The 14,319-nt window shown below is 43.1% G+C and overlaps 1 protein-coding gene across 9 annotated transcripts in view; it reads left to right on the top strand.

Annotated features, from left to right (window-relative positions):
- The window catches only part of LOC138199909 (protein unc-79 homolog), a 32,279-nt gene that overhangs the window by 14,313 nt on the left and 3,647 nt on the right, over nt 1-14,319 (top strand). For 4 of the 9 annotated variants that reach the window (XM_069152204.1, XM_069152203.1, XM_069152210.1 and 1 more), the window contains 26 exons: nt 305-445; nt 960-1,175; nt 1,530-1,757; nt 2,030-2,168; nt 2,495-2,574; nt 2,677-2,825; nt 2,947-3,104; nt 4,432-4,613; nt 4,885-5,086; nt 5,179-5,361; nt 6,018-6,086; nt 6,387-6,688; nt 6,787-6,969; nt 7,171-7,333; nt 7,734-7,883; nt 8,017-9,300; nt 10,838-10,939; nt 11,447-11,563; nt 11,959-12,061; nt 12,144-12,284; nt 12,411-12,449; nt 12,575-12,687; nt 12,835-12,920; nt 13,312-13,485; nt 13,804-13,872; nt 13,956-14,066. In XM_069152204.1, the coding sequence (XP_069008305.1) occupies nt 305-445; nt 960-1,175; nt 1,530-1,757; nt 2,030-2,168; nt 2,495-2,574; nt 2,677-2,825; nt 2,947-3,104; nt 4,432-4,613; nt 4,885-5,086; nt 5,179-5,361; nt 6,018-6,086; nt 6,387-6,688; nt 6,787-6,969; nt 7,171-7,333; nt 7,734-7,883; nt 8,017-9,300; nt 10,838-10,939; nt 11,447-11,563; nt 11,959-12,061; nt 12,144-12,284; nt 12,411-12,449; nt 12,575-12,687; nt 12,835-12,920; nt 13,312-13,485; nt 13,804-13,872; nt 13,956-14,066 (4,884 nt within the window). The remainder of the gene's footprint in view (nt 1-304; nt 446-959; nt 1,176-1,529; nt 1,758-2,029; nt 2,169-2,494; nt 2,575-2,676; nt 2,826-2,946; nt 3,105-4,431; nt 4,614-4,884; nt 5,087-5,178; nt 5,362-6,017; nt 6,087-6,386; nt 6,689-6,786; nt 6,970-7,170; nt 7,334-7,733; nt 7,884-8,016; nt 9,301-10,837; nt 10,940-11,446; nt 11,564-11,958; nt 12,062-12,143; nt 12,285-12,410; nt 12,450-12,574; nt 12,688-12,834; nt 12,921-13,311; nt 13,486-13,803; nt 13,873-13,955; nt 14,067-14,319) is intronic. The other 5 variants (XM_069152205.1, XM_069152206.1, XM_069152208.1 and 2 more) reach the window with 5 other exon arrangements.

Here is a 14,319-nt window from a genome sequence, read left to right as displayed (position 1 = left end):
CCTCCTCTGCATGTGGTGTGTTAATGTCTTGTATGTAGCGGGGTTTTATTGTGTCACTGGACATATTTCCCACTTGATATCCATGCATGTTGATTTTTATATTATTAACTATAGGTCTTAACATATACACTCAACCAACCAATGAAACAAAGGGGAGCGAGATTTTGTTTGCTGCACTTCAAACAAAAAAAACAGGAAAAAATTCCTGATAAAACTAAATTCAGAGTTTTTGTGTTTTAGCATTAGGTGACCATTGTTGTGAATGGATCATTTAAATGTGTGTGTGTGTCCTGTTGGGTCATAGGTGCTGTCAGAGCTCGACATTGTGGTGCCTCTTCAGCTGCTAATTGGGATGTTCTCCGATGGAGTGAACTCGTTGAAGGAACTGGCCAATCAGAGAAAGGCACGCGCTTCAGATCTGACTGGCAACACTGGGGCTCGCAGGGTGAGGAGCACGGCAATGTTAAAAATACTACCCCAAAATTAAAAGATATGAGAGTTCAATGGCAACGTTTTTATCCACTTGAGCTGTCATTGGCAATAAACCAGGAAATACAGCTTATTCTCCACCAAAACCACATGTCAGCGCATTCAAATCATCCCCTGAATAGACTTTGTGTTACCTTTGGGTCATGTTTTATGTTTTAACGTCTGTCAAATGCCTGTTCAGGACTGAGGTTTTAAAATTGTCTGCTCTTCTTGGCTTCTATTTCTTTACTACTCATCGAAATATACTGTAAGTTGCCATGGTAACAGGCTATATCTAAATATAGCTCTCTTAAAGGGCTTAATTGAACTTGACTGTGATGTAGATTTATCACTGATATTTATAACTCTGCACTTGTGACACATCTTTACTGGCAGTAACAGCTGGAGATCAAAAGACTGTCAGAGGCATGAACGTGCATGAGTTTGAGTTGAAACACACGTCTTTTAGGGGTTGTTGTCTTTTCTCATAGGTGAGTGTGGTGTCAGATCCAGGACGCCGTGGGCACCACAACACCCTCAGCCCGTTCCCGAGTCCCTTCAGGAGCCCATTTCGCAGTCCTCTGCGCTGTAGCCCTTTTAAAAACCTTGGTCACGCCACGGGCCACTGCGCCCTGGACCTCGACTGTGAGGACGACGACATGAACCTCGGCTGTTTCATCCTCATGTTCGACCTCATCTTAAAGCAGGTGACCACCTTCCTGATGAGATGTTTGTAACCATGTTTCCTGGGATAAAGAGTCTGTCTCTGATGCACTTTGTTTCCAAGTGTCATTATTCTCATCAATATCTAATATTCTTGTTTTCGGATATTGTTTATTAGGGTAAAAAAAACTTTTCCGTAAACCCTGTCATATCGTACCACCATTTGCACAGTGTATACCGTAGATCAAAGCCTCTTATTCATCTTTGTCATTCATATAGAGGAAAATGACAGATACAGCACAATTGCAATCAGGCCCACAGGTGGGATCTTGAGATTTGTGTCGTGCTCTACTTTTTGTTCCTCTATTTTTACGGTCGTCTCCCCCCCGCTGTCCCAGATGGAGCTCCAGGATGACGGTGTGATGCTGGGTCTAGACAGCAGCCTGGGGAAGGATATCGTGGGCATCATCAACAACGTCTTCCAGGCCCCATGGGGGGGCTCACACACCTGCCAGAAGGATGAGAAGGCCCTAGAGTGCAGCCTGTGCCAATCCAGCATCCTCTGCTACCAGCTGGGCTGCGAGCTCCTGGAGAGGCTGACCCCCCGGGAAGAGATACGCCTGGTGGTGAGACACACAGCGTGCATTTTAATGCACTGAATATAAATGAACCCTGTTAATGAAGCAGGTATGGCTTTAAAATGAATACCCTGAAGCCCCCAAGTCCCAGACATTCGAGCCAAAGTCACCACTGTGTGTCAGGTTTAGCCTCATTTGTTGCAGATGACTCAAAACATACAGAATCCCCGTCCCTCTATATAAACAAATCTAAAAGACTTATGCATATCAAGCTCAACACTTGATGGTCACATTTTGACAGTGATTGTTTTCCCCCGCAGGAGCCCACAGATAGTTTGGAGGAAACATTGTTGTCACCTCAACCAGACTTCACCCTCACGACGGAGACTCGAAGTGAAGGAGACAACCCGAGAGGGACACACACTGACAACCCCAGCAACCACTCTCCTGGTGATGCATGTGTGTCATCAGTCTTCATCTCAAAATTTAACATATGATTTTACCTGCCAAGAGAATATCATTGTATTAATCCTTATAAAAATTTACTGTGATTCCACTCGCGTCTGTATACAGTAATCTCACGGTAAAAAGAAGACACTACGTGTGACTGTCCGAGAAATAGTCGGTTACATAAATCCCCCAAATGAAAAATCTTATTTGTGAGATATTGTCAGAGCCAGACTAGCTTTTTCCCATGTTTCAAGTCTTTATGCTACATTATATGCCCGCCATCGTACAGAGTAACTTGAAAGGTGAATGGTTTCTAACAGTTTTCTTCGTTCCAGCCATGAAGAACAACTCTGATAAGAAGTTCTCCTACCAGCAGCTGCCTGTGTCGTTGAAGCTTATATACACCATCCTGCAGGTACTTCATCTGAATACCTAAATGATAAAAGTAGATCAAAAATGTTTCTTGTGATTTATTTGAGTGTACGCTGTGAATCATGCATCTCTGCTGTATTGTCAGGAAATGTCCAAGTTCGAGGAGCCTGACATCTTGTTCAACATGCTGAACTGTCTGAAGATCCTGTGTCTCCATGGAGAGTGTTTGTACCTCGCCCGTAAGGATCACCCCCAGTTTCTGGCCTACATCCAGGAGAAGATGCTCATCCCAAGGTATGTGCAGTCAACTCGCCTCATATACGGGAAAAGGGAACCTTTCTGTGACAATATTCATTTGCAAATGTTGATTTAATCAATTCCTTCACAGCCATTTGTTCATGTCTTTGTGTTTCAGCCTGTGGTCCATGATGAAGTCCGAGTTTTGCCAGCTTGCCTCCCTGGCTGTGCCGCAACTTCTCCATGCCCTCTCTCTGTCTCACGGAGCAGACATCTTCTGGAACCTCATTAACACAAACTTCAACAGCAAAGACTGGAAAATACGATTTGAAGCTGGTGAGAGATTAAATTGCACATATTGTTTATCTGATATCTCATCACATACAGATCATATATATAACTTCAGATGCAGATGTGACCATTAACTATTATAATTTGGGGGCTTTTAGGATTTATCTTTGCGGTGGCCACTGTGAGTAAATGAACTGTTATAAGAGGAACCCCCATTCTGCTTATATAATGTGCTTCCTAAACCGCTGCCTGGCCACATCTCCCCCTTGTGTTGCCATGGTTACTGTGTGGCTCAAACTGGCGGCAAAGAGGAATTGTGGGATTAATAAGGTTTTTCTCGCCTTGTGATTGGCAGAGAGGAGCTGTGTGACCTTGAGACAGAGGCAGAGGACGGGTCCCCTGAGTCAATGTATGGATATAGGGAAACAGTAGAGCAGTAGCATGACAGACACACAGTAGATATTTTTCAGAAGATATTAAGTTATTTGCCTATTGTGTACATAAATACCTCAGGAAATCTCAAAAAATAAATTCACATATTGGTCTTTCCATCTTAAATGATGCGCCACAATGTCAACCTGAAATGCGATTGATCTATATCATAACCACGAACAACTGTAATCATATTACACTCTCTTATAACTAGTGTTCAAACAGATAATTGTATAAATGAGAGCATACATTTTACAAAAAGATGTATTTTTTTCCTGAAATGAAACCAACAGGCATCAGGCTCTCACTGCACAGTCCTACACGCTCTCCCACACTGACACCTAGTGGCCAACCCTGGGTATTACCCATCAGCCCGGAGTGGGTGAGAGTTTATGGATTTCAAAATAAAGCCCCTATTTTTAGCTTCTAATCTGAGTCATGATAAATAAAGACACCAATTACTGGAAGCATGTTACTGTTAGAGAGATGACTGCCCCACTGGCAATGGCCATGTGGGATGTTGTGTTGTCTACAGTCACAATGTGTGTATGTTAATGCAACCTTGTGAACACAATAACCAATGAATATTACATGATAGAAACTAAAGCATCACACGTACACCCACAGAACGGATGAACAGTGATTTGATTTAAAATATTGCTCCATAAATATTTGTTTTTTTATGATGCACAGAATATATATGATTTAATTTTTGTAATGTGAATTTCTCAGTTTTAAGGAATATGCTGGTATAGACAGTTGCTAAGTAATACATTAACTTATCTTAATTATCTACATCTCTGACCTCATAGCTGCTTCTTCTTATTAAATCATGATAATCACATCAGGACATCTGGCAGCTCCGTTGACTCTTGGTCATACTGTCTCTGTTGCCAGAGATGGTTCACTTTTGCTCTTTATGTTCATGAAATTTTCCCAGTCGAGAAGGTAGCGGTGCTCTGTCGCTTCCTGGACATCGGCGCGGTGACAAAAAACCACTTGTTGAAGTATTCGCTGGCCCACGCTTTCTGCTGCTTCCTGTCCTCCGTGGAGGACGTCAACCCAGCCGTGGCCACCAGGGCCAGACTGCTGCTGGACTCCATCAAGAGGCCGGCCCTGCAGGTGACCTGCACGCATAGACGCACAGTGAAATTGGTCTGTAGTATATAGGACATTGAAGTGAAGAGCTACACAATGGCACAGTGATGTGACATGTTTGTGTTTATCATTGTGATTTTCACATATTGGCAGATAAATACTTCATGCTTGCTGAAATATGAGTGACTATCTTAAAGAACATACAATATGTTTATACATTGACATTGGAAATATAGAAATAGTCTTCACTTCTGTCCAGAACCTGCTGATAATAATGTTGGTTTCTACTTTACAGGGCTTGTGCCTGTGTCTGGATTTCCAATTTGACACCGTGGTGAGGGATCGTCCCGTCATTCTCAGTAAACTCCTCCTGCTGCACTTCCTGAAGAAAGACATTCCCGCACTCAGCTGGGAGTTTTTTGTCAACCGCTTTGAAACCTTATCTCTGGAGGCTCAGCTGCACCTGGACTGCAACAAGGAGTTTCCTTTCCCTACTAGTACGTACAGCTGCTATGTCACCATTCAGGTTTTTTACACCTGAAAGAAAAGCATTGCCTCAAAATTAAGTTTGCAATCTTTTTTCTGACAGCCATTACAGCTGTACGAACCAATGTGGCCAACCTCAGTGACACAGCGATGTGGAAGATACGACGGGCCCGTTTTGCCAGGAATCGGCAGAAGAGCGTGCGTTCTTTGCGGGACAGTGTGAAGGGAGGCCCAGCAGAGTCAAAACGGGCATTTTCACTCCCTGAGTCACTGAGCAACCGACTTCGTGAGTAGCAGAGATCAGCCAGTCGATCTGTTTGAATCTGAACCTGTGTCCCTTTCATTCAGTCTCTGGTCAAATTCTGTTTGCAAATAACATTAGAGGCTTCTTCAAGTGCCTCATATGTGCTCTGCCCACATCCATTACTGTATCCAGTCCATCTCTTTTCTAAAAACAACCTGCCAGGTTGTTTTTTTTTGCCATAAAATGGTGATCAATGACCATTTTGAGTTCCTTTTGGAAAATAAAATCCTCTATTTGCAAATACTATTCGACCAAAGTCTGGTCCCATTTTCCTAATGTTTCTCTCCTCACTTGTTTGGTCCCAATGTTCATTTCACTTAAATGTCTAAACACTACTTTGTTCAAAAACAGGAGGCCTTCCCAACCCTATCAGTCCTTTTATCTGTGGCTCTGCACAGAAGGCTGTCTGAGTTTCTGGGACATGTTATTTGTGTTGGCTTCAAACATGACAGGGCTTTGGATGTTTGTGGTCGGTCCAAATGTCCTAGATCTTGACAACACGTTGGATTTTGCACTGTTTTGTGTGTTTTTTTGTGGCCAGTATGTGTGTATGTTTCTGTGTGCTGTACAATCATGAAGCTCAGACATGTGTCCTGTGCGAACTCTCTTAAATTGTGTTCTTCATATGTGGTTTTTAGCTCTAAGGCTTACGAGGCAGGAGCACTCTGCCCCGACACTGGGAGATATGATAGAGAAAGTCCTGCCAGGTAAATAACAATCTGAATCTGAGACATACAGTATTGCTCTTCATAATTACATCATATTGGAGGAAAGTATAGTATGCCTGCAAAAAAAAAGGGTCATATTTTTGTGTTTACCATTTACATATTCCATGAGCACATTGTACTGATGTACTGCATGATGATATCGCCGCCTCTCTTGACAGAGAAGTGGACAAGATAAGATGACTGCCCCCCCCCCACCTCTGTGCTGTTACCCTCCCTCTCCCTCATCTTCTCCCCTGTCTACAGCACGTTTCCTCCCACATTTTAACTCTGACGCTTTAGCCCCTCTTGCAGGCCAGACCCCTTCTCCTGAGGAGGACTCCATCATCAGAGACCTGCTCCCCGAGGACGCCGGCATCGATCACCAGACGGTTCACCAGCTCATCATGGTGCTCATGAAATTTATGGCCAAAGACCAGAGCAGCGCCGAGGCTGACATCGGCAGTGCCAAGGCTTTCAACACGGTGAAGCGCCACCTGTACGTGCTGCTGGGCTACGACCAACAGGAGGGCTGCTTCATGATTGCTCCTCAGAAGATGCGCACCACCACCTGCTTCAATGCCTTCATCGCCGGCATTGCACAAGTGACTAACATCTCATCTATTTTCATATTTTTGGTGTTTGTACCGTTACACAACAGAACATCATATCTACCAGTGAATTAAACTTTTGTTTCCTCCAGGTGATGGACGACAATATCGGTTTGGGGAAGCAGCTGCTCCCTCTGGTGGTCCAGGTGTTGAAGTACTGCACATGTCCCCAGCTGAGACACTATTTTCAGCAGCCACCCCGATGCTCCTTGTGGGCCCTGAGGCCACACATTCGACAGATGTGGCTCAAAGCTCTGCTAGTTATTCTCTATAAGGTAGTTTTTTTTATTAATATGTTTCAGTGGGATTTTATTTTATGGACTATTAGTCATTCAGTCCCTTTAGTTGTTGTTGTTGTTGTTGTTTTTTTTTTTTTTTTTACCTCTGATTGCTTCATCTTGCTGTGATATATTGTTTTTCATAAAAAGAGAATAACTGTTATACAAAATAAGCACTTTTTTTTTTTTGCACCATAGTACCCTTACAGAGACATGGACGGCAGTAAAGTGGTCCTCCATCTGATCCACATCACCATCAACACTCTGAACGCACAGTATCACAGCTGTCGTCCTCACGCTACAGCAGGGCCGCTCTACAGCGACAACTCCAACATGAGCCGCTACAGTGAGAAAGAAAAAGGTGGAGCAAAATAACAAATGTTGTTTATTTCAACAGCAGACTTCTGGAGAGGCTAAGATTTGATGAATGGGCTGCAACAAGAAAAACACTTCCATATGCTCGTGTGATTGTGTGTACAATAATCTTCGCTGAAAAAAGTTTGCTTTAAAAAGTTGGAGTGCTGAGAAGAGAACTAATTACTGTATGTTGTATAAAGGCTACAATTAATTGATATAAATTAGGATACAATTATGGAAGGAACCAAATCGTCGTTCCATTAACATATTTTACAAGATCTCATAAATCATAATGTCAAAATGGGATGGAAGTGACACCCTCTTTAATAAGCTTTAGATGATTTTCTCTATGCTACATAAATGCAGTGCTGATGTTCATTTTTCATATTTTGTCTCCGTATTAGAAGAGGACAGTGTATTTGATGAGTCAGACGTCCATGACACGCCGACTGGTGCAGCTAATAAGGAGTCGCAGACGTTCTTTGCCCGCCTGAAAAGGATTGGTGGCAGCAAGTCTGTGAAGTACCAGCCGGTGGAGCTGAATGCTAAGAAAAGTAAGCAGCAGAGACATTCATCGTCAAGTGCAGTATTACCGCACACTGACTGAATCTTTTTCAGCAGAATGTTTTCCTGATTGCTGGATACTTTCACTGCAGTAACGTCTCATTTTTTTCCTCTGTGTATCAGGTGAAATTGAGCTGTCGGAGTACCGCGAAGCGAGCGCCCTCCAGGACAGCATCCTGCACTGCGTGAGGGAGGAGAGCACCAGGAAGAAGCGGCTACAGGCCATGCACAAGCAGAAGTCTCTGGACATTTCCAACACGGACTCCATCCTCTTCAGTCTGGACGAACATCGCCGCAAGTCCTGTATTGATCGCTGCGACATGCAACCGCCCCCTGTGGCCCCATCCTCCGCCACGCCTCACAGCCGGCGTCACGGTAAAGGATCCTCTGATGACTCTTCGGTTCGTGTGGAGGACATTGATCCCGCGGACAGACGATGCTCTCGAGGCGGCCAGTCTGACACCTCTAAGCCCATCATTCCAGAGGTCCGCCTCAGCTGCATGGAGACCTTCGAGGACAAGATCAGATCAGATCAGAGCTCTTTAGGGGAATCGGTGCAAGGCAAGGAGGATCAAGACCTCATTGACCTCTCCTCCGACTGCACCTCAATTCCAGAAAAACACTCGCTGCTCTCCATGTCCGACAGCGACTCCTTGGTGTTTGAACCACTACCTCCTCTGAGGATCGTGGAGAGCGATGAAGAGTTCGACCTCAACACCCTCATAGCCTCCAAGTTTAACGGCAGTCCGAAGGTCTCGGCTTCCCCGGCGAGCAGGAACACTTTGCGGTTGTCTCCTGTGGTTCAGGTGAGTGTGGAGGACTGTTCCAGTGACAAAAAGAGCCCCGAGCTTCTGTTCGGGAAAAGGGGCCCAGATGAAGCACTTGTGGAAAAGAAGTCCAACCGTGTGGCTCACAGCACCTCTCTGGAACTCCCTGACCGCCTGGAGAACGTCTGCCATGAAAGCCCCATGACCCTGAAGCAGAAGAGAGATCTGCTGAGGAAGACCCCACACATCCCGGACACCTCACTGGACGACATGTCTATGACCCCCGAGGACTTGAGGATCGCGATGGGACCCGGCACAAGTCCTTCTGGTCGGACTATCTTCCTGGTCATCCCAGAAGACAAAGCAGAGCCTCTTTCCTCACCTGAGAAAAGCAAGAGTAACAGCAATGACGAGGAAGAGGACGGATATGATGAAGAAGACGATGACATGGGTGATGAGGTGGACAGCGACCCCAAACCTGGCAACGCGGACGACAATGATGAAGCAGAGTTTAAAATCCAGATTGTTCCCCGACAACGTAAGCAGAGGAAGATTGCCGTCAGTGCCATCCAGAGGGAATACCTGGACATCTCTTTCAACATGTTCGACAAGCTGGGCGGTGAGCAGACTGCAGAGACCGGTAAGGAGGAAGGACCCACAAACACACCTGGTCTTGTTGCATGGGCTTACTGTGGAAAACTTTACCAGTGTGCTGTTCAGATGCTGTTCGATTCGTTTCGAAATAGTTTTTTAAGGGAATCTTTAAGATTTAAGGAGTCATGTGGAGGGCTCCATAAAACCACATGTATCAATGTTTGTACCAGAGTGGCCAAAAGTGCTTATTTTAACAGTTAAAATCACAAGAATTTGAAACGAACTTAGAGAACGACACTGCATTTACAACAATTTATCTCTACAAGGCCACAAAAAAACAACATACTGAGTTATAGTTTATGCTCCTCACAAATCATTGTATTCAGCTGACTCTGGCATCACCTGCTCCCCAGTCCTTAAACTACAGCCAACAACAATAGTTTACACGAGTGTGCTGCCACAGAACGATACTGCTTTTTTAATTGAAAACATTTGTAGGTCTTCACTAACTGTATTTAATTTTTTTTTATCCCATTCTCAGTTTAATTTTAAATAGATTTAGGCTCCGGGAGGAAGATCATTATTGTAGTTATTGGAGTGACTGTTATTGTTTACTACTTACATACTCAATTACATTTACATTGTGAGTTGACAGAATTGAAAGATTTCTTGCACAATTTTTCAAAAAACTAATTGTTTGATAAATGTTATTAAGTATTATTAGTCTGCTGTAGTGCAATCTGTTTTAATTCTCACTAATGGCATTATTGCTTATCATGATGTGTGTGTCATTCTTGATAATCAATAAGTTGCTGTGACCTTTGATGTCAAACACAAAGGCCCACAGTGATGCTGCTTTTAGTTCATACGCACAACGACTTTGGAACAGTTGCTGTGAATTTTTGTGACTCAACACCCGACTTACAACTTTAAAGATAAAACATAAACCTCATCATTCCAGAGTTATTTTTACCCAGAAGCTTCTATTATATTTTACCTTAATTCTATTGCTTTTTTTTTTTTTTTTCACTTTCATTTATCTCTTTTTTAAAAAAAAAAATCCTTCCTGCTCTGTTTGTAACGCTCCTTTTTTCTGGCATCTCTCTTTTTATGTTTTTTGTGTACGATACTATAGTATCCCATATAAATTAGGTTTTACTGTTACTTTTTCATCATCAAAGTTCATTATCAGTATCATTATCAGTGAGCACCTCAAATCTTTACACCACTGACCACGTCAGCCTTGTTTTGTCTATGGTGTGTTTTCTGTGTGTGTGTTCACTTTTCCCATCACACAAACACTTCAGAGTGAATCAATGATGAAAAATTCAAAACTTTAAACTTCGTTAAAGGTAGGAGAACTGATTTTCTGAAACATACTGCAGGTTAAGTTACGTTACAAAGCTGTAAACACAACAAACTGTCATTAAATTAGCACTAAATCGACTATAACTGCTGTAAACCTCTCCTGATGGGATGATGGACATTCATGCGGCATTTTTGCTGCGTAGACCTATTGGCATAGGATGGCATATATTCCGATGCCAATTCCCAGCCTGTCATTCCTCCATATTGCCTTGCAGATCACAAAGTTATGTCTACCTTGGAAAAGCCTCGAGAATCTGCCTCAGCCCCAACACTCGAAGCTGCTATGCCTGAAACAAGCCATCGCTCTTCAGTATCAAGTAGGATCCAAATACTTTGCTGCACAACCTCTTTACCCACCTCATTATTGTGATTGCCATAAGGAAGGCTTTATGTAATTTTATTTACTACTGGTGTGTAATCTCATATATTCCCTTTAGTTTCTATATTTTGTTCTTTGAAAATTAATTTTAATAACTTTATATTATTGAATATTAAAAGTATCACATAGCATCCATGAAACTAATAAAATTTTTGAGAACACAGAAAAGATACCAATCCAATGTTTTATAAATTTGTTTCCTAATTAGTTTCCCTCTAAACCATAATGATTTAATCCCTCACAGGACTGAGCTAAATGCTTGAATTTTGTCTTCGTTATATAATACAAAAGACACTGACCATCTGTTTTCATGTGTCTTCCCCATTTTCATGTAACCATACACACACACACACACACACACACACGCACACTTTTTGTTTGTAGAGCTCAAATGGGTTGAACAGGTACTTAAAGCCACATGTTGTTTCCTGTGTCTGACCTCTAGCTCAGTACCGTCAGGTGAAACGAGGCTCTCTGGGAGCTTTAACCATGAGTCAGCTCATGAAGAGACAGCTGGAGCATCAGTCCAGTGCGCCGCACAACATCTGCACCTGGGAGACGGGTCAGTCACTTTTAGCCTTTTACTCTTTTACCTAACGGCCCTTTGAGGAGATGCATGGAAAAAAACAAAGACACTTATTGATCACTATTGAACTCTGGGCAAACACGATACAACACAGAACAATATATGTAAGCTAATAGAACAAAATATGCAAATGAACAAGCAAGATATTTCACAGTTTCTTAAAAGTATCCTATATTTTTTTGGACAAACTCACAGAGATTGGCTAACTCTCTTCATATTTAAGAGCGCATTGGCTTATCCTGTAATATAAATCATTGATGACCAGGACAACTAATTAATAATGAAATGTTTGGCCTTGATATCCTGGAATATAGTTAAGTACCCAGTATCTTCTTTTAAATAGTTATTTTATGACTGATCTTTGTTGGCAGGTCCTACAAAGACCAGTCTTCTCTCAGCACCGAGCACAGTCAGCATGTTTGTCCCTGCCCCTGAGGAGTTCATAGACGAGCAGCCCACCACGATGTCTGACCGGTGAGTGAATCAGTCAGCAGCTATCCCTGTCCCGTAGCACGCCACCTTCATGCTGAATCTGGCCCGCTGTATTTCTATGTAGGTGTCGTGACTGTGCGGCCGTTCTGGAGGAATACGACGAGGAGACTCTGGGCCTCGCTGTGGTAGTTCTGTCCATGTTCATCCACCTCAGCCCTGATTTAGCTGCTCCCATGCTTCTCGACATCATGCAGTCTGTGGGCAGGTACAACGGCTCCACTAATCTCCATCCACACAGCACTTCACCGTAAAATGAAGTTTCATAACTCACTCTTAGAACTCATGCATAATTCATCCTCGAGTCCTAATCCACTGCTTTGACTTCTTTTAGGTTGGCATCCAGTGCCAATTTTTCTGGACAAGCTGAGAGGTATGAGACATTAAAGCCGTTACACCCGAGTGTTCAGATATTCGCTGTGCTTATAGACGAGTTTAATAATAGATGTGAAGTGTGACTGCCTGTCCAACAAACATTCTCCCTGTGATGCTTTGCAGTATGTTGATCCCAGGGAACGTAGCAGGTGTAGCCAAGCAGTTCCTGCGCTGTATGTTTCACCAGCTGGCACCAAATGGCATCCTGCCCCAACTCTTCCAGAGTAACATCAAAGGTCTGCTCCTGGTGCTGAGTTTTATAATTTTGTTACCTGCAGTAGAGGCACATTATATTTATTGGAGTGGATATTGAATAACAGTACGTTTTAAAATAATAAGTTCCCTCTGACCGTATTGTCACCTTCTTCATCTTTTTTCTATAGATGGGAGTTTTCTGCGAACACTCGCATCTTCGCTGATAGATTTCAATGAACTGAGTTCTGTTGCAGCTCTCAACATGCTGCTGGAGGTGGGATTTTTTTCTCCACGTATGTGTGTTGATTCATTTAACCAGCAGGAGGCACTCTTGTCAAAGCAAAAGCTTTTGTGGCTTCAGCTACATGTCCAGCATAAGCCCATCTGAAACAACACATAATCGGGGCATTTCAAGAAACCTACCTCATTCTGCACCACTGTACCGGTTTATTGTTATTGTTTAGCCATATAGATGGCACAGATAAGAACCTATTGATGCGTGAGCTCATCCAAGGGGTCAACTGTACTTTAGTGTCCTAAATCCACCGCTCTCATCGTGGCCATTGTGATTGATCAGGACTGCATGATCAGTTAAATGGAAATATCTTCGCTTATAGAATTTCATTATATTACCCTGTTATGGTTTATGCCTCTGTGCCCTCCAGGGCTTGAACAACAAAAAAAGTCTGCCAGCAGGGGGCACAATGCTGCACTGCCTGGACAACATAGCCACCTTCATGGAGGCTCTCCCCATGGACTCTCCTAGCAACCTTTGGACAACCATCTGCAACCAGTTCCAGACCTTCCTCACAAAACTGCCCTCTGTGCTTCCTCTGAAGGTAGATATGAACTCTTTCACTTAGTCATGGTCTGATATTGTTTAATGCAATTACGGCTTCAGGAAAAAGCATCTTGCTGTGCCCTTCTCAGGTTCAATAGGACAGAGTCTTAAAATTGTAATCGATTTGACTCTGACGCTTTTATCCTTGGAGGTCAAATTAGCATGTACTCTGATCAATTTTATTCCTGCACACAAATTTAAAACGCCAAATCCAGGAATATGTCTGTTTACCATGCAGTCGTTTTCAACTTCTGCACTCTAAAGAATGCTGGCAAGTTATATATGACAACTTTTCTTGCAATGTGTGTCTCATTAGTGTCCCATGGACTCCAGTTTAAGGATTATCATTTGTCTACTGAAAATCCCAACCACAAATGCAACCCGGGTGAGTATGAAGCCGAATTTTTACATATCAGTTTTGTCAAAATTCAGGCCTTTAATATCGAATGTGTTTTCTCCGTCATACAGAGTCTCCTGGAGCCCTTCTCCAAGCTGCTGAGCTTTGTCGTCCAGTATGGCAGTTTCAGCCTCTCCTACCTCGTAGAACTATGTGGACTGTGTTACAAAGCCTTCAACAAGGTACTCTTGAGTGTTTTCCGTAAAACACAAGGAGCTTGCAGTATTTACGCAGACTTTAAAGAGTTAAACCTTTTAAACTAATCTGCAGTGTTAAAAATGTTGAGCCCCTGTTTCCTAGTTTCTCACTCATCACTTTTTCGGTGCTACACTTACTCCCCTGACTCTCCAGTCAGCCAGAATTGTGGCCACGTGTCATGGATGATTAAGTAGGCAATCGGCCAGTATTGATTAACATGATTAGTAGGTGTGCTAG

The sequence above is a fragment of the Embiotoca jacksoni genome, unplaced genomic scaffold, assembly GCF_022577435.1.
Source record: "Embiotoca jacksoni isolate LCO1_2020_lvr unplaced genomic scaffold, fEmbJac1.0.p SCAF_18, whole genome shotgun sequence".
In the NCBI taxonomy this organism is placed as follows: Eukaryota; Metazoa; Chordata; class Actinopteri; family Embiotocidae; genus Embiotoca; species Embiotoca jacksoni.
This window is presented reverse-complemented; position numbering and strand designations above follow the sequence as displayed.